General features: G+C 38.1%; 1 protein-coding gene across 2 annotated transcripts in view; it reads right to left on the bottom strand.

Moving 5' to 3' along the window:
- PPP4R1 (protein phosphatase 4 regulatory subunit 1) overlaps nucleotides 1–22,043 on the bottom strand; it is a 69,620-nt gene extending 47,577 nt beyond the window's left edge. The window contains exons 1-4 of one of the 2 annotated variants that reach the window (XM_054587355.1): nucleotides 21,913–22,043; nucleotides 21,659–21,703; nucleotides 2,823–2,958; nucleotides 1,908–2,014 (exon numbers count right to left, since the gene is read on the bottom strand). In XM_054587355.1, the coding sequence (XP_054443330.1) occupies nucleotides 1,908–2,014; nucleotides 2,823–2,958; nucleotides 21,659–21,703; nucleotides 21,913–21,919 (295 nt within the window). In that variant the 5' untranslated portion in view covers nucleotides 21,920–22,043. The remainder of the gene's footprint in view (nucleotides 1–1,907; nucleotides 2,015–2,822; nucleotides 2,959–21,658; nucleotides 21,704–21,912) is intronic. The other variant, XM_054587357.1, reaches the window with a different exon arrangement.
- Nucleotides 22,044–23,859: the final 1,816 nt, after the last annotated feature.

Raw genomic sequence — 23,859 nt, 5'->3', positions numbered from 1 at the left:
TTATGTTAACTGAGTGAATGGAAGTGTAAATGTCAGTAAAATATTTACCATAAACTCAACAACTTGAGAACCTTTTTAAAAAATATACACACATAAGTATTTGTAAAAACTAGCACTATGATTGATGAAAATACCATACTTGGCCACGTACAATGCACTGCTCTGTACAATGTGCACCCATGTTTTCAGCCCAAACTTTCAGGGAAAAAAATCTTAAGTTTTAATTTTTTAGTTCAATTTTTTATTTACATATAAAATTGATTATGGTATTCCAGGGTATTATTCTGCATACAGATATAGTTATTGTTTTTAGAGTTACAATTTTAATGCATAAGCATAAATAAAAGAATTGAAAACATTTACACAGGTACAGCATTAATACTACTCATGTATAATGCACGTTCTTATTTTTCCCTCAAAAATTTGGGGAAAAAAGTGCACATTATACAAGGTGAAATATGGGAAATACAAATTCCTCTTTAAATAATAACTATGTCTCTACTAAGAAAGGAGTAATCACAATGGGATGCAACACTGCCAAAAATTTAAGTAAAACTGTATCCACACCAAATCAAAAAATAAATTATAAGTACAAATTATAGTTGATGAGGCTCTCTCCTAAAACCAGAACAAGCTTATCCATGAGCAATTATGTAAACAGACTGTCACAATGAAAAAGGCTATCAGTAAGGTTACAAATACTTTTTCTACCTTAAAAGATAAGAAAAATTATTTAAGGCTTATGCCAAAAATAAAAAGATATTCCCGTAAAATGAACTTGCTAACCAAAAGATGAGCTCAACTAAAAATTAAAAGATTTGCTGACATGCCAAAAAGTTCATTAGAAATTGAAAGATAACATACTTTAATAAAATTTTTAAGAAAAAAATCTTTATTTTTGAAATTGTTTCTAAAGTCAAATATAAAACTCTGCTTAGAAATTAGTGTTAGGTTAAAATGGTACATTTTATGCATATTTTACCACAATAAAAATATTTTTAGAAAAAAATATAACTGTTTTAAGCCTCAAATCAAGTTTACTTCTTTGTTAAGCAGACCCTCCTGTTTTCACTTTGGAGACACCTTTAGTTTTACAAGGGGTGATTAACATTTTTTGCAAATGGGAAAGCATACAAAAGGAAAGCAATTTATATATGCCTAAAAATATTTAGAGCCCACACCATCCTTTGTAAATTATTCAAAATTATCTTTAAAGTTTTTATTAATCCTAAAATATTAACATACATGATGCAAGACAATGTTAAGATTGTTCTTTTTTAAAAAAATTTATTTAACAGAAAGGAAGAGGGAGATACAAAGAGAAACACCGACTTGTTCCACTTATTTATGCATTCACTGGTTGATTCTTTTTAAAAATATTTATTTATTTTTACAGAGAGGGGAAGAGAGGGAAAAAGTAAGGGAAATAAACACCTGTGTAAGAGAGAAACATCAATCAGTTGCCTCTCGCAGGTGCTCGGGCAGGGCAAACCCCCAAGCCAGGCATGTGCCCTGACCCAGAATAGAAATGGAGAGCTATTTTGCTTCACTGGATGACATTCAATCAATTGAGCCATGCTGGCCAGGGCAGATAACTGATTCTTGCATGTGCCCTGACCAGGAACCAAACCCAAATCCTTGGCACATCGAGATGATGCTCTAACCAACTGAGCTACCTAACCAAGGCTTGTTAAGATTTTGCTACTGAGAAAGTTTGAAAATTAAATCACATGGGCCTACTATAAAATGTTTGGATTTTAGTAATAGGTATTTATTTTCTTGTTACTAAGGGGTTAGGCAATGTACTTAGGAAATTTTTTTTTATAATTTCTTATCACAGTGAGTTTTTCATTAGTTTTAAAAACACAAATTTGGTAAAAGAAAACTTTCTCTGCATAAACATATACCTGAATCGTCAGCTAATCTGCTAATTCTTTCCAAAACAGCAATACAATCTCTTTCATCATCGCAGACTTCCCTCAATGTATCCAGCAAACTCCGGGCCACCATTTGTCTACACACACAAAAAATTATACAGTGTTTAGTGGCATCAATAGTTAATATTCATAATTTCAAAAGGCAGAATCTATATAGTTTTAAAGAAAATCTTTTCTTATATATTTAATAACATATATTAAAGCCTCTAATTTCCTAAGTGACAAATGCCAGTATGAATTTTATTTTAACAAGATGAAATTGAATGTTTACTAAAATATTTTGCATCTTTATCTAATTGATTTAACAAATTCCTAAGGTCAATGAAATTTTATTTCTGTAATTTTCAATTATAATAATGGGAAAATTTACTCATTCTTTATTATATAAAACATCTTTATATATTTTCACTAAATGAATGTTATATGTTTATATTCAAAAAATGTAAGCAAAGACTTTCAGATTTTCCAGAAAAGTCTGATATAGGTGGTATTGTGACTATAGGACAAACAATGCATTAGGAAGAGTGTTATCTCTTAGTCACTGGCACGTCACAGTCCCCGTGAACATCACCTGGCACACAGCAGGTATACAACAGCATTTATGAAAGCCTAAATATACTCCTCAGTAATCACTTTACACAATATCAAAATTATGTCTAACAGCAAAAAAGCAACTTTTTTTTTTTTTTCCCGAAAGCACAGAAAGAGTGCTATATAGTTAGTAGGATCAAGAAAAAAACAACTATAAAGGCTGTGACTATTATGAGAATTTTGGTGACTAAGAGTGCACATGTTAATAATACCTACTTTAAATTGGGTAATTTTATTTTCTCTCCTGAAATTAATGTAATAAAAACCACTTTAATGGAAAGAATATGCACATACCTGTTATATACGTTCTCACTTGCAGCATACTTGTCCAATCTCCCCAGTGGCGTCAACATTTCATCTTGTGAGACGAAGTCCAGGGCTGAAGGTATAATAATCACATCAGACTCTGAGCTGTAGTCATCCACACCAACTATCAGAGACATCAGAAATACTCCTTAAAACACTCTGAAACTAAAAAGTACCCCTTGCCTGTCTGAAGTAGCATAAGTAAAACTGCCCTTAATGAGTCTGGAGTGGTACAAAGAATCACAGGAAAATCTTAGGATCAATTCAGAAACCATAAACAGCTGAAGGATGCTTCCTTGCTGTTTTTATAGGATATGTTCTAAGTTGCCTCTAGAAGCACAGGAGTCAGAGGCTGTAAAAACTCCATATGGGGTGATTACAGAAAACAGTGATCAGGAAAGAGTGATCACAGAGACTAAAAGCTTACACATTCAAACAGAACACAACTTGTAAATAAACTAATGTCAAACACTGATAGTTAATTCTGCAATGCAGTCAGAGAAAAACCTAATATACAGAAAAAGAAAAATTACAGGAAACTTCTCATCAGAAACAATACAAGCCCGAAGACTTGAAAGAACAATGTCAACATCCAACTCTATACTCTGTAAGTAGAAATCTTTCAGATATCTTTGAAATTCGTTCTCTTTCAAATGCAAAGGTGAAATAAAGACTTTTTCATTCATATAAAAGCTGACAGGTATCACCAGCAGACCTGCGCTATAAGATTAAAGGCAATCCAAGCAAAAAGAAAATTATACCAGGTGGGAATCTGGACTTACAACGAAGAAATGAAGAGCATGAGAAATGGTAAATATGTGGGTAAATACAAAAGCCTTCTTGTTTAAAGCGAAAAATAGATACTATAAAATAAAAAGATAAAAAAATGTACTGTGAGAGTTACAACATATAGAGAAGTAAAATGTATGACCACACCAACACAAAGGCAGGAAAACAGTAAAGTATGCTGTCCTAAGGTTCTCACGCTGTATGTGAAAATATACATATTACTTGAAGGTAGACTGTAATAAGTTAAAGATAGTATGTACTAATTATAAACTATGTAGCAACCATTAAACATCAAAAAATCAATCTAAAACATAGAGCTAGTAAGCCAGTAAGAGCCATAAAATAAAACCATAAAAAAGATCTACTCAATCCAAAATAAAGCAGAAAAAGATAATGAAGGGAAGAAGGAACTGATAGAACAAATAAATGGAAAATAGCAAGATGAAAGATTTAAACCCAACCATACCAATAATCACTTTACATGCAAATGGTCCAAATAGCTCAATTAAAAGGCAGAGCATCAAACTGGGTTAAAAGTAAGACCTAATATGAAATAATTACTTATATAGTACAGACAAAATTTTATATAGGTTATTCTGATCTACAATTCATAGCAAAGTTCCTTAATTATGAATCAAAGAGTTGTAAAAATCAATCACTCTCATTTGGCCTCAGTTTTCTCCTCTATAACTTAATACTGTAGAGCTAGCATGACTTCAAAGGTTCCTTCTGTAGGTTCTAGAAATTCTATGTCTATGACCAAACTGTTTCAGTCTCAACTCACACTTGTTAATCTTAAAGATAAACATTAATAATATTGATTCTGATCTATGGAAATTAAGGGGCAGTGGGGAAGATTCCTAGAGTGGTGATTGTCAAACATAACTGTGTTTAAGACTAGCTTTGAGCACTTATCTGAAAAATGCAGATTCCCAGACCTCATATGTAGACGCTGATATATAGATCCGGAGTGAGGCTCAGGAGCATTCATTTTTTAAAAAACACCCCCATCCCACCTCATACATGCATCACACACACCTTTCCTCTCCTTGATTATCGACAGCTTCAACAATCAAACCCAGATTGTCAAATCTATTTGAGAAACATACTCCTAGAGAGTAACAAAATCATATTTTGATTCAACTTTTGTCGCCACTCTATCAATCATGGCTGACAATTATTTCTATACCAAAGGAAGTATTCCCCTCTGGCAGAGGTTCATTCTGCTTCCTAGTACTGCCGCACCTCCTGTCAGTATCTGTGGAATCATTCCGGCCTCAATCCTCTCCAAATTCTAGATTTCCTCAGCAATTTCTGATAGGACTAATAAGGCTCTAGCTTTCACCTTTGTGGAGGCAACAAGATACTGCATGCTTAAGTCTTACCCAGTCACACCCTACAAACTCCTGTCACAAGTTAAAAAAACAAATACAAAATATAATTAAAAAAACTATTGCCACTAATGAAAAAAATTCTACAGCATATAACCTAAGTGATGGTACAGTTAGTAATATCCTCAGATAAAACAGATAGCACAGAGGGAGTAATGTAGCTGTACATTACTGGTGTGACTCAGTTGGTGGGAGCGTCGTCCCATAACCAAAGGGTTGCGGGTTTGTTCCCCAGTCCAGGTGTGCCCGACCCCTGGTCCGGGTGCATACAGGAGGCAACCAATCAGTGTTTCTCTCTTACACTGATGTTTCTCTCCCCCAATTCCCATCTTCTTTCTCTAAAAATGAAAAAATGTCCTTGGGTGACGATAAAAAAATTTTTTTTAAGGCAAAGAGGAATTAAAATTGGATACTAAAAAATAGCATGACTAGGATATCTCGCACAGTCCTGCTCCTTCCTGCCTGCCTTGAAAGTGAGCCGTCCCTCTGTCCAATCTATCTGTTCCTTATCATCAGGTCAATAGTGGCCTAACACTACTGTACAAGTCACCTCACTTCATCTCAGCACACAGACCTTGTATCATCTCACATCATCACAAGAAGGATGAGTACAGTACAGTTAAGATGTTTTGAGAAATAAAATGGGAGAGACCCCCCACATTCATATAACTTTTATTATACGGTTATAATTTTTCTATTTTATTGCTAGGTACTGTTGTTAATCTCTTACTGTGCCAATTCCTGGAAAATAGAGGAGTATGCCAAAGTAGGACAGAGGGCAAGAAGAGGGTATTCTAAGCAGAGAAACAGAAAGACAGGGAGTCAAGAAAAGCCATGTCATATTTAGAAAACTTACAAGTAATTTAGTACCGGTGGGACACGGCGTTCACACACATTCAAAGCAGGAGCAGCAGGGGAATGTGACCAACCAAAATCAACTTACCCTTCTAATTTTTAAAGAGTAACATTATTACATTTTGCAAAGTCCTCTTGCCTGGCTAGAGAAATCACATTACCATCCTGTAGTTAGAAATGGCACTTGAGATTCTAAGTAATAACTTAATTAAATTCCACAATTACCTCCTTGAAGCAACAGACAATTCCAGTAGGCGTGTATACGTATTCAACTGTGCTACAATAAAATTTAATTAAAAATATCAATTATTAATTAAAACCATCATTTCTTTTTTAAAAATAAGAAAAAGCAAAGACAGTGATGGCTTTTCCAAGCCAAACAACCTCTGTCTTTACACAGCATTCTAAGAGAACCTGAGGCCTCATTTCACTCTTCTTCCAATTATCCTACTCCTAGTTGCCAGAGAGCAGAAGAGGAAGGTACAGAGAACCTAGTCCCCTCAAGAGTGCAACATTCTAACTCAGTGGAGATGGTTCAAGTTCTACCTACATCAATACTGTAAGTAAGCCTCTTTTCTATTCCTCCTTAACAATGTTTCATATACTACAAATTCATGCTAACTTCATGCTGACCCAGTAAGAATTTTGACTCCACTACTGTTAAATCTTACAATTCTCTCAGAATGTTTCAAATCCCTATTCTAAGTCCCAAGAACTACTCTCAAAACATCAGCCTCCAGTCCTACCTTACTACCATACATGCTTTAGATGTGCTCTCTAGTGCCAAGTCGGGGGGAAAGTGCCAGCAACCAGGGGAACAAAAGCAAGGAAGAGCACAGTTTCGTGGTGTACCTGATCACCACTCTATTGCCTGACCATACATATATGCTTATGGGCATGAGGAGATTAAAAAGTGCTGCAGCTGCTCTCATAGGCTTCTCAAAATGGACCATCTCACTACCACTGTCTAAAGATGTATTTTCCAACAACATGGCCTAACACCAACAACCTCATCTAGGAATAAACTATAAAAACAGTAAATTACAGTTACAATGGTGGAAGGAAAATATATGACTGTTACATTCGTACATAAACACAGTTGTGTAAACCATACTTTATGAGCAATATATTGATAAAGGTAACTAAGGGCAATTCTGACTACATGGGTGTTTCACTGACACAATGAATCTGAAACTTAAGTTTGTTTATTCTCTAAAATGACTTCCTCATTATACTTCTCAAAGGCAAAGTTCCTTTCGCAGCCTTTCACCTCTTCATCAACACAAACATAACCTGTCCTATTTTCAACTCTTGGGAATCTCTTCCCAAAGATGAGCAATAATTCGTCAACATTGAAGGGCCCTGCTTAGACATTCTGTCTTAACTTCTTTACAGTATTTGACAAAGCCAACTCTCCCTTTCCCAAAAGCCTCCTCTTAAATTCTCTTTTCTTGTGTTCTCTGGAAGTACACAATCCTGAGTACCTTTCTGGACTATTCTTGCTTACTTCTTTCTGACCCTTTTATGTAAAACAGATGGCATAGAGGGAGTAAATGTAGCTCTATTTCCCTCTACTTTTGTTCTCATACATGCATCACACACACACACACACACCTCTCCTGTCCTTGATAATGCACAGCTTCAACAATCACTTACGATGCAGATGACGCCCAAAGATCTCCGGCCCTGATCCAGAGATCCATAGTTTCAGATACTTCACAGAATCTCTACTTTAATGTTGCATTTGTTCTGAAAATTAAACTATCCAAATTGATCTTATAAAAATGAGCTCTTCCTCATGACTTTTCAATTACTATGTTTTTACTCAGTAACCCTGAATTCTTAAACATGAGGTTTTGTTACTTTTTTATTTTTTTTACCATACCTTTCTTGCCTTCATATCTAATTAGATGCTAAGAACTATAAATTCTACTTTTGTAAGCATTCTGTATTCCCACCTCTCATTTCTCTACATCCTAATTCAGAGGTTCTGGTATCTTTTGCTCAGAGCAAATTGGGGTATTCAAACCCTCTGAAGTAGACAAAGACTTTCCTGAAAAATAAATCATACAGCTAACTTTAAGGGATTTTCCAGTTGTCTACCCCAAAAATGTGCCTGGGGATCTGGATCACAATCTCTGCCTCTCCTTAGACAAAGAAAGGTATCTCAAGGCTACGTGGGATACACCTGACACAAAAGGATACACTTGATGCACAGCAACAAGGGAAAAAAATAAAAAAAATAATTTTAAAAAAAGGCCTCCATTGCCAAACAAAGGGGTCCTTGGAGAAATCAACTCTCTAAAGATAAATATTTTTACAGGTCAGGTATTTTTCAATTTGTTGATAACAAAACTCTATCAAGTTATTTATGTCAAGAAGTTATTTATGTCAAAAGAATTTCTCAGGGCTTATAGACCTTAAAATGAAAAAAAGAAATTGATGCTAAATATTGTCTCATTGTAGCAATGAATTATAGTCATCCTTGAATACCTAGTTATTTGTTGGAGCCTTATCCATTTCACTAATTGACGCTTATTGAAGGGAACGAAGGTTTTACCTTTTGTGGATATTGATTTTAAGCTGTTAATAAAGAAAAACAAGAAGCAGAAAGAACCTCTGACACTCCTCCCGCCTCCTACCCAAGAGATTCAGACAGAGAAACCAGCTTCAGGAAGGAGATTTAGGAAGTTCGCCTTAGCGTAATTTAAGGTAAGTATGATAAATAAGAGGGCTTCAAGCAGAGGCTGTGAGCTAAATACCACCTGCCCCCCACCACACACACCCCCAAGTCCCATAGTTTGAGTTGTCTAGCAAGGATTTTCCTGTCTGGTCTGTTCCACTTTTCTTCAAGATTTGTATGGGGTGCATTCTCGCTCCTGAAATCTAATATCCTGCCCCATCTTTTCTCCTTTTTCCAGAAATGTCATATGTACCCAATCTTTCCTCGTGCTCTTTGAAATTTTCATGCTTATGTTGTTTTCTCCTGTCTGTCAATTTGATTAGTACAGCTACAAGAACTTAGAAGGTGGGAGGAAAGGCATTAACTTTTTTTAGCCCCCACATTATTCAATAAAATTTTTTACAAAACTTTTATCATCATTTATAATACATTCTGACTTGATAACCCGAGTATTAATAACAGAAACCAAAAAAAGGTTTTCAGGCCACAGAAAATTAAAATTTTCAACTTCTCTTTATATACATTTTTGGTGCAAAGAACTGTCACAGGGTAATAGTTAAAACTTTTAGCCATAAAAAGATAATACAAAATTCTTGTAGTAAACGAAAAGAGATAAAGAACAAAAAGAATGTAAAATTCCCAATCTAAAGAGTATATTATTGAATTTTTTAAACTGGATGATAAATGTATAAAGCTGCTATGGTATTTAGATTCCACTTTTTTTAAAGTGATACAACAGTATCAGTTTTAAAAATAACTTTAAATGTTAAAAATGAATGAGATACAGAGGTACATATTTTATTTCAAAATTATTTTAGGAGGTATATATAGTAATTAAGTTTGAAGACCCTGCCCTAGACTATTACAACCCCTTCAATCCACCTACTCCAGTCTCTTCTCATTCAATCCAGTTTACATACCAGAAGCACTTCAACCTTCCTTAAGGACTACTATGTGCAATATATTCCCTGCCCTTCCTCTCTTCCCTCTCCTCCAACCCCCCCCAAAACCTCCAGGCAATGTAAATTAGGGTACAACCTTCTCGTGCTGTAATTCAGGAGTCTCCAGGATCTAACCCCAATCTATTCTCCTCCACAGCAGGTAACAGCCCATGCCGGGTCCCATTTTCTGCCACATGCCCTACCTACTACACTTTGCTGTGTTAAGTGATTCGATCTGTCCCATTGTTGCCCTTTTAATCATCATCTCTGTTTAAATTTACCTCTTTACAAAACCATCAAGGATGCATTTCCTATTCTTTCTAATTAAGATATCCTCCTTTGAATTAATTCCCTGCAGCCCCTTGCTGATTTTACTCTGCCAATAATTGCAGTATTCGAGTTATTTTTTCTTATTCTTTTTCATTTTTTTATACTTCCCCCATGCCCAAAACAGATAAATTCTCTTTGAGGACAAAGACTTGGGGGTAGCTAATCATTTTATTACCTAAAAACCAGTTTAAGGCTTCCCTTGAAGAATGCAAATTCATTAATATCTGATAATGAAAAGTCGTCCCTAGAGATACTTGAAGGGATAAGGGTTCTTTAACCACGCTTTATCCTCCCCCCAAGATATCCACAACATTAGCATGTAAATACCTTTGAGAAGTACCACACCACAGAGAACTGATTAATTTGTACACCTAACTTTTCATCAAACATGATCAAAACAACCTTCTATTCCACACAGAACCTCTAATAACATTCTCTAAAGTGGAAAAATGCTGACAGTCTGATCTCACTTTCAATTTTTCCTGTGATACTGCTCAGGCCGTATTAAACTTGCCAAATTTTATTTTCTGTTTCCCAAATCTTTACATCTTAGAAAATGAAATACAATGCAATACACCATAGAGATTTAATCATGTATATAAGATTTGGGACTTTAATATTTTAACCAATAAATCAACCAATAAATGAATAAAAAGAGAGGGCAACATCTTCTGTAAAGTCGAATGCCAGCCAAGTAAGAACCATCAACAACACATTCCTGGATAGAAGTTTGTTTGGGAATGGGCTATTTCCCCAGTGTCAAATTATTTATTTCCCCTACTAATTACAAAAGGAAAATAACAATCTTGAAGTGCAGAAATCTGGACATCACCTTCACCAAGTAGTTACAATTACTGCCATCAATAAGGGACAACAACAGACATCAAGTGCATCTTGAGGGAGCACTGATAATATCACAGTATTATGCAGTATTTTTGTCCCCCCCCCAAAAAAAAGCATAACCTGAATCAAATCATGAGGACAGACAAAAACAAAATGACTCTTCAAAATATCAATATCGTGAAAGATAAAGGCCGAGATTGTTCCAAATTAAAGACAACTAAATGTGACACAGAAATCTGAGTTGGAAAGATAAAGAATATTATTGGACAATTGGTCAAATTCAAAAATAAACTATATATTACATAGTTCAATTGTATCAAAGTTACTTTTTCTGCATTTAACTGGTGACTATGAGAGTATGACCTTGCTCTTAGGAGACTAAAGATCAGACTAAAATATAATGATCTCTACCACTTATTCTCAGAAGGTACAATGAAGAAGATTCAGAATACTGTATACATTACATTCTGTGTGTGTCTAAATAACTGTAGAGAAAAATAGAGCAAATTGGCACCTTGCTAACAATGGCTGAATGTTTTGCATAGGTCTGAAAGTTTTCTAAGTTTAATTTAAAATACGTTATTTCATTATTTGACTGCAAGTTAGGTTTATGGCCTTACTTAGTGTGGCCAGAGAAATCAAGATTCACCTCAGCTAGTACACAGCAAAGGCCTGCTGTGTGCTGGGCACTATGCGATGGGTAAGAATAAAAATGTTATTAGGCGTTGGACTTACACTATAGTGCAGGGTCAGCAAACTATGGCCAGAAGGTTAACCTGGCTCATTTCTGTTTTTGTAAATAAAGTTTCATTGGAAGACAGCTACACTTATTTATGTATTGTCTACGACTGCTTTCACCCTATACTGGCAGGCCCGAGTAGGTGCAACAGAGAGGATATGACCCACAAAACCTATTGTAAAATATTTACTATCTATCTGGCCCTTTACAGAAATTTCTAACCCCTGGTCTAGTGATGGAGAAGAAGTGCAATTAAGTCATTGCTTGGGGACAAAAATTAATAGGAAAAAAATAAATTTGAAGGACCTTATAAGTCTCATGCAAATAGGTATGTCAATGTTCAATTTCTACTTTGTGACAGTATTTATCAGAAATCTTTCCTTCAAATATAAATACTGTATTTACTAAATCCTTAGAAATAATCTTTTATTAATAAGTATAAAATTGTCCTATAGCATGTTTAATCTCACAACTGAGTTTAAGCAAGAATTATTTGAAAGAAAAGAGTACACAAGGTCTGTACAGAAAAAGTCCAGCCACTGTTAATGTAACGAGAACAGTTTGCATGATATTGATGTAACCTGGCGGACAAGGAAGGCAGACTAGAATGCACATATGCAAACAGTAACAACTTCATTGTACTAGTCAGTGCCTCACTGAGTGAACATATGTACTGTGTGGCTGTCTCATTCAAAATGATTGAGCGAGTAGAGCAACAAATCTGCATCCAATTTTGCGTTAAGCTTCAACATTCTTCTGCAGAAACTACCTGGATGATTCCGAAGGCCAAAGCTATGGGCAACTGGTGACTGGCAGCTTCGTCACAACAATGCACCCGCTCACGCATCAGTCTCATGTACAAGTTTCTGGTGAAACATCAAATCACCCAAGTGACTCAGCCCTCCACAACCCAGATTTGGCAGCCTGCGATTTTTGCCTTTTCCCAAAACTAAAATCATCTTTTAAAAGGGAAGAGATTTCAGACCACTGATGAGATTCAGGAAAATATGATGGGGCAGCTGATGGCAACTGGGAGAACTGTGTGAGGTCCTAAGGTGCCTACTTTGAAGGGGGCTGAGGTGTCATTGTGCTATGTACAATGTTTCTTGTATCTTCTTCAATAAATGTCTCTATTTTTCATAGTACATGGCTGGATACATTCTGAGCAGATCTTAAATTCTGCTTCTAATATTCCTGTAACAGCCAGGGGCTACAAAGGGCAAAAAGTATTTTATCCCCCAGATACTTCAAGAGCCTACTACTACCTGTATATCCCCCAGAAAGTTTAGGAGGTTAAATAAGTTATAAATCTAGGGAAGCCAAAATTGGAAGGCAGTAAGAGCACAATAAAAAGTAATAAAGAAGTAAATAAAATATTTAATATAAAGACAGGTTTTAATTTAACCTACCACTTTCAAGTTAGGTGACCAAGTAAATTAACCATGAGATAAGCCTCACCAAGTATGACTTTTGTAAGTTTGTGGGACTATATACCTCTCTGGGGAATATTATAAGTAATGTTACAGCACAATGTACAACATACAGTATGATAATAAATAATTTAAAAATTTTTAAAAATCCAGAAATTTCTCCCATCTTCCTTTTGCAGCAAGTTAAAAAGCTATGTTAGATGATCCCTAGGAAAAGAATATTAAAACCTACAAGATCTGAGTTTTATTACTCTAGCCTCTGCCACCATAGACCTTTATATTTGTGACACCTTGGGCCTAAACTTCTCATATTTAAAATGGGAAGATGACTATATAATCTGTCCTTTAGCTCTTCATTTCAGTAATTCTGAGATAACTGGCTCACCAGAGGTATAGCACAACTCAAATTTTAAAAGCTTACGTGATGCTATAGATGATATAACAAATTAATTTAAAATATAATTATTAAACTTTTGTTTACCAATATTCATTTGTTAACTATGAAGGCTAACCCTATTGGGTAAATGTGCTTTAGCAAGATAAAAATAAGCAAGATGCTGCTTCTCTTAATCTGGTGATCAGTATGATTAAAATGAAAGCACAAACAGATGCGCTTTATTACAGTAAAACCAGCAAGGCAAAATACATAAGAATTTAATCATTTAAACTTTCATAAATTACCATAACCTTAGATGTCCTCCTATTTATAGACTGTAACATCACACTTAAGTATATCACTGTGAAATAGAGTTATAATAAAATAACACCTGGGATGTCTTTAAAGTACTACAGCTACACTCTCCTTGGCCCCCACCCCCAAAAGTTCAGATGTTAGAAAGAGACAGATGAAAGATGAAGCTAAGTAATGGGTATAGGTTGGCTTATTAGCTTTTGCGAATATTTGAAATTTCCCACTAAAAAAAGTAACAGTATTTGCTTTTAAAAGTCAATGTAATTCATCATATTAAAAAACTGAAAAAGAGCCCTGGCTGGTGTGGCTCAGTGGATTGAGTGCTGGCCTGCACACCAAAAGATCACGCGTTCGATTCCCCGTCAGGGCACATGCCTGGTTGCCGGCTGGGTCCCCAGTTGGGGGTATGCGAGAGGCAACCAAACAATGTATCTCTTGCATACCCATGTTTCTCTCCCTTTCTTTCTCCCTCCCTTCTCCTCTCTCTAAAAAATAAACAAAATCTTTTAAAAAAACTAAAAAAGAAAAGTCACTGATACAGGAAGAGCATTGACAAAATCTAACATCCATTCTGAATTTCAAGAAAGCTCTCAGTAAATTTGGGGAACTTTCTCAATCTGATAAAGGGCATCTGTGAAAAATAATTAAGCTGAACATCAACTTCAGAACTTCTGCACTTCAAAAGTACACTGTTAAGACAATGAAAAGACAAGTCACAGACTGGAAAATATTTTCAAATCTCATATATGAGAATAGACTTGTATCTGGAACATAGAAGGAACACGCAAAACAGGAAAACAACCCAATAAAAACTGGACAAAAGATTTAAACATTTCACCAGAGATGATATATGGATGGTAAATGAGCACATAAAATGATGAGCAATATTAATCATTAAAGATATGCAAAGTCAAACTACAGGAAAAATAAGAAAAACAAAACCCATTACACTCTTACTAGAAATGGCTAAAATGAAAACTGCCTACACCAAGTGCTGACAATGGTGTGGAGCACCTGGACCTCTAACACATTGCTGGTGGAAGTATAAAATGGTACAATTACTTTGGAAAAATGGTCTCACAGTTTCTTAAAAAGATAAATAGCCATTCTACTTCTAGGTATGTGCCCAAGAGAAAGAACGCATAGATTTACAAAGATTTGTACATGAATGCTCATAACAGTATTATTTGTAACAGCCAAAAAATGGAAACAATCCTATAGCCCAAAAACATTTTAAAGATTATACAGTGAATAAATGGCAAGAATCAGAATTTGAACCCTGGTTGCAAGATTTTACAAAGCCCAGTGCTCTTTCCCCTTACTCAAAACTATACTGGGATATATGCATATTTCATAATTATAGCATGATAAATGCTCAAATATCAACCAAACGTATCAATTAGGCCAGAAAACAAATCTGCTCCTAAATGTAGGGAGATAAGTAGCTAAGACTTGACTTAGGAGAGTCAGGGGATGGTTTCAGAGAGAGGGACTAGGTGATGGGCCAGCTGAAAGAGCTGTACAAAAAACAAAAACAAAAACAAAACCAAACAAACAAAAGACCCAGCTAAAAAGCTTCTTAGAACTTAGAGGTCTTGGTGGAAGCAAAAAATGAAACCAGCACTGTTTGTTAGGCCGGTGGAGTTAGAGCGGACCTCAGTTTAGCAAGCAACCTCGGTACTTGACGTTCTAGGAAAGAATTCAGACCTAAAGCTCAATCTATAGGAGAAAGTTTATTTAGAAAGTCACAGAGGTAAAAGCAGTGAACTGTAGAAGGAGTGGGCTCAGGAAAAAAGTTTCAGAGGGCAGAAAAAAAAAAAAAGGCCGTTGGAGATCAAGAGAGAGAAAGGTAAAGGTAACCCTCCCGGGGGAAGCAGAGGGAGACGGGGGAGCCTGGGCTCGCTCTCCCCCAGTATACCAGGTCCTCTGTCCTAAGGGCCTTTAAGGATGGAGCGTTTAGGGGATGTTCCCAATAAAATATTTATCACTTTTCCAGGTGTGTCTTTTCAGGTCACGGTTGCCAATGATTGGTTGGCGGCAGGCCAGGGGGTCATTAGTCACTGCAGCTGGTCCTGAAGCAGCCATGACATCATTTGTTTGGTTTTGCGGTTTTTCTGAGCCTAGAGTTTAAACACAACTGCCTTGTAGATGTATCTGATGCGGGTCAGAACCTCATTGTTCTAGGGGCTTAATAACACATAAGGGTCTTCTCCAGACCCTTTGTTTGTTCCCCTTTTAAGGGTGTCTGGGGTGAACCTGCACAGTTAGCAACCCAGCACCCACTAGGGGAGGAGGGTTATCCTCGGGGCAAGGTACCTGTTTTCCCCTTTGCTAGGCACCCAGGGCTTTCCGCCCTGCTGACCTTCCGTACCTGGCCTATCATCCCTCCACTGCTCACGTCTGTCTAACTGCCTGCTACACAGGGAATGCAGGCCATTCAACCTCCTTAGTCAAAATTCCATGGATGTGCCACCTCACTCTTCTTCCAAAAATATTAAATTAAAGCTAAAAGCAAAACATCACCCTAAGTTTAGGGGTTGCCCACCATATCGTGTAGCTGATGGCAAAATCTGTTTGCTATTTTGGATGGCAAAAAATCCAAAATTCCAAAATATAAGGCAAACATAGATAAATATCTTTGTTTTGATGAAAAGGGGAACTGAGGTAAAAAGACAAGAAATAAAATAACAAACCAGTGACCAAACAAATGTAGCAGACTAATGAACTTTACCTAAATAAGAGCTACATATCTTTCATAGGCAGGAAAAACAAACAAAAAACTATGTATTTAGGGGGGGTTATTTTTTGTGTGTGTGAAGCAATAATCCCAGGTAGCCAACATATACATTTATTAGCAAAGGGTTTCCCCCCACCTTTTCCTTTTTTAAAAAAATTCTACATGGGGAATTGTTACTTAAGGCATCATTAACTGATTCTATACACATGTGGGTACCACTAAAACCATTTTAAGCACTCTTCTAGGATATCAATTTCTATTCTGTCTAAATAAAGATTTTTCCTGTCCAGTCCTGTTGGTAGCATTAAAATGTGCTACCAAGTCCCAAGACTCACTTTTCCAAATACTCATTTAACAAAATTTATAAATATCATGACTTCCAAGGACACCTTCTTATGGTTTTTCACTGATTCCCTCCCTAGCTGGAACTTCTCCAGGTGGCAAGAACTTACAAAAGTTTATGAAAACCAGTTTTAGTTTTTAAAAGTAGTTAGAGAGCCCAGAGACACCTTGAAAGGAGTGCAGGTTAGGCAGTTACACCCAATTAGTTCTGGATCCATGTAAAAGGATTCCAAAACTTCTGTGGTATGGCATACTCCATAATATAGCTCCAAAAATTCTTTAACATAATGCTAGTTTGGCTGAAAGAAAAGTTAACATAAAAATTAAATAAGCTACATTATATCTAAACTCCATTCTAATTATCTCTAGAATAAATTAAACCATATGTAGCATACTAATCTTCAAGGGTATTTTAAGCAGGGTTCAAATAAATTGCCTATACAAGAAACTTGGGCTGCTCAATGTCATAAACTGGGCAATTTAAGAAGAGACAATATTTAAAATACAAAATTGAGAATCAGGAGGCCTAGCTTAAAATTCTGGCTGGTACTTAGGGGTTTTCTCTGAGAAAATAATTTAGTCACTTTGTGTGTCAGCTGACTTATTTATTAGTATCAGAATACCACAGCCTACATATCGTAGGGCCACTATGAAGAACCACCTCTTTATGAACGCTGCTACAAACTATTAAGTGTTATATAATCATTCTTTTAAAATATTCTTCAATCTATTCTTTTTGTAAAAATGTGAATTTTAATCAAACTTCTTTGGTGAAATTATTTTTACAAGCATTAACTCATCAAATCTTACTGTGTATCTTTAGCTATCTTACATCTTTTATAAGTCTAGCAACTTAAATGTAAATCAAAATTGAGCCTTTGGAAAACTGACAATAGAAATTTGAAGTATCTTTCTCTTAAAGTCTATTTGTCCTTTTTGCACTGCTTCCCATTTTTTAAGGAAAAGAAAGTGTTTACCCAACTCTGAAGTCACCTATTCATATGGAATCACTAGCTTGTTTTCACTTTGAAATTCAAAGTGTTTCATGATCTAGTATCACATTAAAACTAAAACCAACATGTTTTTTCATTGCATTATTTTCTTAAAGTTAATTTTAATAGTACCTAATAATGATTTTATTTACTTACCTTTATGATCTTTTGATATGTATATACAGGATTGGGCTAAAGTAGGTTCACAGTTGTTCATATGGAAAATAATAGTTAATAAATAATAACACAAGAATAAACTGTGTTTCACATACTCATAACTATAAACCTACTTTTGCCCCACCTGGTACAATGCACCATTTTTTACATGCTATGATTTTGTTTCTTTTTCTCCCAGGAGTATCAGTCAAGTCAGTTTTTGACCAACCCCTTCTCCTATTTTACTGCTCTACACATAGACTTTAAGGCTTAAAATAAAACAAATCAAAACAAAAGAACTGAAGACTCTTTCCAAGATCTGGCAATCCCCCGCTTCCAAGATCTAGACCCTAACCAGGTGCTCTTAGTCTCCACAGCTGCGGATTACCTGTACAATAGCATTTACGCTCTATTCTGCCTTAGTCTAGGTTCTGCATTTAGGAAAAACAATCGAGATTCCAAAGCTTGGCTAGAAAGTAATTAATTTCCTTCCATCTCCAAGGCCAGCTTCAACCTAGCTTGGATGAAGTGGCCGGACTGGGTGCACAACTATCCTGGAGACTAGCCTTCATACCAGTGTTGCCTGAGACAGAAAATTGGGCTCATAATATACAGTCCAGATCTAAGGGGGGCCTAAGGTCCATTCTTGCTGACATCTCTGGTTCTCTACCTTCTTCAGCTTCTCCAGGGTGTTACACTTTTTCATTCCCTTACCAAACATCTTGCCCTCGACCAGGCATCATGGGCAAATGAAGGCAAGTGATTCTTCAAATGGCCATAAGTTCAAAGATCCTTGTTTCTGAGTATTCTGGGTAAAAGCGTTGTCAGAGTAGGGAGCTATCCTTGGGATATGCCACCTTGGCACGCAGATTATTTCAAGCTGTGAACAACTAAAGCCCAACAAACTCAGAAAGTGGTTTTTTGTTTTTGTTTTTTTAATCTCTCTCTTTCCTTCTTAAAGTGATTCAATAGAAAAACCTGCTTCAGGAAGGGAACCTTAGGATAGCCACCACAACACATTCACTTGAGCACATAAGAATTACCAGTGGTATACAGGAAGGATCCATGAAAAAAAAATCTGTACCCTAACTTCCTCTCTGTCCCATTGTTTCTGATAGGTAACAAGAATGTGTTTCCCACTTTCTCAGCTAACCTGTGAGTTGCCTGTTTCCCTTTAGAAATCCAGATGTGTCCCTATTCCCCCCCCCGCACCCCTCCCCCCCCCCCCGCCATCTTCCTCCAAAATGACATCTATACCTGATTTAGCCTCATTGTCTTTGGAATTTTTCTGTTTATGTAAATTACCTATGTGCATGTAATAAAATTTGATTTTCTCTTGTTAATCTGCTGTATGTTGTTTCACTTATTTGACCAGCTAGAAGAACTAAAGGGATAAGGGGAAAGTTTCCCAGGGGGTGACAGTACCATCTACAAAAACTATTGCCTGTAAAAACAACTAAGAAAAATAAACAATTATTCTAATGAAGTCTTCAACAAATTATGGATATGCAAATAAACTATTTGTGCCTTCAAATGTCTTTTATCCTAAATTAAAACAAAATGGGAACAGCATCTATAAAAAGTTAATTGCAAGCATCAGAACCATTTATAAATATATAGTAATTCTGGAGTGCAAGGCTCAACATCAGTATCTCCTTCTCTGCTTTTTCTTTCATTATTTTAAACTTTTTATTGATATATATAAATATATATATATATATATATATATTTTTAGAGAGAAAGAGAAACATCTACCCATTGCTCCACTTATCCATGCACCCATCAGTTGCTTCCTGTATGTGCCCTGACCAGGGATGGAATCTACAACCTTGGCGCATGGGGACAATGATCCAACCAAATAAGCCACCCGGCCAGGGCTCTGCTCTTTCTTTCAAGCTTCCCTTATACTTTACTCAGGAAAACAACAAACACATAATAGTCACTATTTACCAGCTGCTGTTCTAAGTGCTTTTCATGCATTAATTTACATAAGGCTCTGAATTCAATAAGGTACATAATTTTTATATACCCATTTACAAATAACAAATCATTGGCATAGACAGGTTGAGTTACAGGAGCCTGTCCAAAGTGACAATGCCAAGATTGAAACAAAACAATCTAGCTCTAGAGTCCTGTCTATTAACTATTGTTCTATAATGCCTCTGATACCTTCACTATCACACTTAACATTAAAATTGCTTATAAACCACTAGAGGGCATGGATTGTGATTATCCTTTGCACAACTATATCCTCAGTATGGAGCAGAAGTCTTGAGACTCATGAATAAATCATTGTTGGGTTCTGCACAGATATGCTTTCCCCTCTAGACTATGGTCCCTTAAGGGTCAGAAACAACAAAAGTAATACTGCAGCTCATCCTTTAAGAGCGCATGGCACCTAAGTGAATACAAATTAATACAAACAAATTCTTGCTCCAGATATTCCTAAACACCTGCTGAATGAATATATCTTCTATTCATAAAGACTTGAAACAAAATAAAAGAATGAGAAGCCTGTTTTGAGAAAACAGACACCTTTCTAAAGGTAACTTTGCAAGAAATGAATAGCTGCCCAAAATAACATTCTAAACTTACCAGTAGGCAGATTAGTGGACTAAGGTAAAGCAGTAAATGAAATGTACAAGCTGTCCTTCACTACATGAGTACTCCCTTTAAAAGAACTTTTTACTTAAAAAAAAAAATCCCCACACTTAAAAGTTTGCATATGTTTAAATTACTTTCAAAATAACTACTTTTTATAGAATACTTCTAAATAGTAAATTTCCTTTATTTCACTCAAAGCACCCAGGAATTTAAAAATTAAGCTTAATTTGGGCAAGGGAAACCAAAATAGACAGTACTAAGAATTAATTACACAGTATTTAAAAGAGCAATTTCAAACTGTAGCCATCTCTGAATTACTTATATAGGTATAAGTCACAGTAAATCTCAGCATCAGGCAGGCTTCCCCCTAAATACACCAGAAACTCTACCATGATTATCATTTCAACTCAGAACAATTTCCAAATTACGTTCTGGAGCTAGAAGAGCACATACGAAGTGAACAATTCCTTTTTATTTTGGAAACAATGTCAAAGTTTTTGCTCATACAAAAGTATCAACTCTTTTAAAACTTCAACGTCTCAAAAAAAAAAAAAGAAGCTAAAATTGTAATATTTAAGGAGGTCTGGGTAATTTGTGAACATTTGCATTAAAGAAATACGTTCTCCAGATTTAGTAATTCCTGCCAAGGCCACACCTTCTAACCTTCCCGTAATCCACCAGTAAAATGAGCATGGAGCAATGTAAAAACTGCTAAGAGCTCAAGTGAAATTACAGGTAAGTAATCTCCATATAATCAGAAGCGGAGCAAATGAACCGAGGCGGCTAGCAGGGACCAAGCTGCCCTACAGCTGGCCGCTGTGGAACACTTGAAAGCTACTAGAAGAAAAAACACCTTCCTTCCTTATAGCTTCTTCCTTCCCCAGGAGGGTTGAAGGGAGGGGGAAGGCCCCCGGAAGACACTCAAAGGAGATAAACACACCCCAAATTCCTAAATCAAATTTCTGCTTGCAAGTTTTTTCTACCAAAACGGACGGCTGGGCGGTTCTCAAGCCCACAGGAGATTTGGCGGTGGTTAGATGGGTGGGCGATGGGGCAGAACCCAAATCGAAGCATTACACAGGGCATCTCTCTCCACCAGCGGAAGCGGGACACACCGTTTCCTCCAGAAAGTTCAATATTCCCTCAAAACCACAACCTTAGCCGGCCCAGGGCCACGCCTCGCCGAGCCGGTCCCCACGCCGGGCCGGGCCCAGGCCGCTGCCGCCCGCCCTCCTTCTCTCCCTTCCCGGCCGCTCTCCGCAGGCTGCCAACGACAGCGACAGCAGGGCGGGCGCACTCACATCCGTCCGCGTCCTCCTGCAGGTCCTCTTGAAGCAGCGAGAGATCTGCGTCGAGGGGAGAAAAGAAAAGGCCCGGTCAGCGCCCCCGCGACCCGCCGCTCCGCCGCTGCCACCCACCCTTCCTCTTTCCCTCCCGGCCCCGCGGCGCCTCCCCGCGCAGGGACCCCGCGCCGGCCTCGGCCCCACACGGGGCTGACGGGCGGACGCGGGGAGGCGCCGCCGCCGCGCCTCCCGGAGAACAGGGGGCCACGTACCCGCCATCTTGTGGTCACCCCCTCCTCCTCGGTCTCCCGGGGATCCGGGGCTACATGGAGCGGCGCGAGCCGGGGAGCCGGTGGACGCGCGCGGGAGGGGCAGCGAGAAGGAGGGACGGGACGGCGGTGGCGCGCGCGCGCGCGCGCGCGCAGGGCGGGCCGAGGGCTCGGGACTGGGCCGCGGGCGGAGTGGCTCCGGGACGCCGGGGAAGGGCGGGCGCCGTGGGCCCCTGGCCTTGCCCCGCCTCGCCTGTCCGCTGTGTACGGCCCCGGGGCGGCTGGCGCTCTCTCCTCCCGCCTCCCTCGCTCCCGGCCCGGCGGCGCGCGCTCACACCCTCGGCCAGAGGCTCCCTCAAGCCGAGAGCAGCGGACAGAGACGCGCAAGCTGCCGCCGGCCCGGGACCCTACGGCTTGTGCCGGGAAACGGAGCCGGGCAGGGCCGCCTGCGGCCCCACTCGCTTTATTGGGTCACCGGCCTCGCCCACCACCTCGTCGGCCGCAGCCCTTCGCGGGCGCGCCGTTCGTTGTCCCTCGCCCCCTCCCCAGGGCTGCACGTACGTCGGCGGCGATTCGAGGCCTGGCGGAGGCCGAGGGTTCCACCCTCCGGGTGGAGGAAGCACCGCCTCCCCACGCGCCCGGGACCGGTGCGAAGTGGCTGGTAACAAAGCCCAGGGCCCGGCTGCCTGGTCTTGGAGTGACAAAATCATCCTTGTTCAAGCGGCTTCACACCTAGCATCTTTAAGTCTTAGACCCAGGTTATTACACCTATGCCCTTCTAATCCTGAACTGACAAAGCAGAAATACTCCAGCAAGTGCGTTGGCAGGCCTGGGTTCATGTCTAAATACTGCCTTTTACTTAGTAGGCAGGTGACCCGTTTGTGAAATGAAGTATGGTAACTGCCTCTTGGGATTTTCAGAATTAATGAAGAATGTAAGGAACCTAGCACTAGCACAGTATTTGATATCTAGGAGGTGTTTGATGGAGGGTACCTATGATTAGGGTTTTTCCCTTTAAATAATTAGTTTAAATTTGGTAGCCCTGGAGGTGCTCAACTGAATTCTGTATTACAGATCCCCCCTTTTTTCACATGTGTGTGATTAGCTCAAGCTCCCAAGTACAAAGTAGGAGCTAAACTTATCTTTTTACTTCATTTCACACTGTCCTATCTCTACCTCCAATTCTACCCAAAACCTCTAAAGTGATAATGTGAAGTGGAGAACAAAACAAAAACTTGTTTAACTGATGTTACTTTGGGGGTCTAGTCTTCTTGGGGAGGAGGGGGAATTCTAAATCGTTAATCAGCTTGTTCTTCCTTTCTGCATGTGGTCTTAACCAAGGAAGGATTGGTCTAAAGAATCAAATCCCTTGAAATTCATAATTCCCTGTAATAAAAAACTTCCCTGTTAGACATGGAACACACTGTACAGTAAGTATTAAACTTCTGAGAGTAAGAAAAATTGGAATACAATCTATATTACAGGAGTATGTCTTATTTTCTCAAATATAGAATAATTAAAACTAACGTCTAAACTGTCATATATCCCTCTTCTTCCCTTGCAGAATGCCTCTATATGAATTTAACTGACACCAACTATCAAAATAACAAGGAGTTAGAAATTCACGAACTATCAACAGAAACCAGTCCCAATTGACTCAATCTGTGACAGCTTTGCCCTGCTGTAATACTTGTTGACCCCTACCACTTTAGCAGTTCTGGGTGGAAGGAGGAGGGAAGAGGATTTGGCTCTTAACACTAGCTGATAATCTCTAAACAACACAAAATTTAGAATGCCAGCTATTCTTCAGCTACATACAAAGACAAAAACTGTCTAAACGATGTACCCAGTATAATTCTCAGTGATCATGATAAAATAAATAGAGGTTAGGTACCAAGTGCTAGCCTGGGTTATGGAATGACTAACTGCCTTTGGTAGCTAGCTCTCAGT

The sequence above is a fragment of the Pteronotus mesoamericanus genome, unplaced genomic scaffold (genome assembly GCF_021234165.1).
Source record: "Pteronotus mesoamericanus isolate MK-2021 breed Mesoamerican mustached bat unplaced genomic scaffold, CSHL_Meso_final scaffold_118, whole genome shotgun sequence".
Classification (NCBI taxonomy): Eukaryota; Metazoa; Chordata; class Mammalia; order Chiroptera; family Mormoopidae; genus Pteronotus; species Pteronotus mesoamericanus.
The sequence above is the reverse complement of the archived record's forward strand: the minus strand, read 5'-3'. Positions and strand labels throughout refer to the sequence as shown.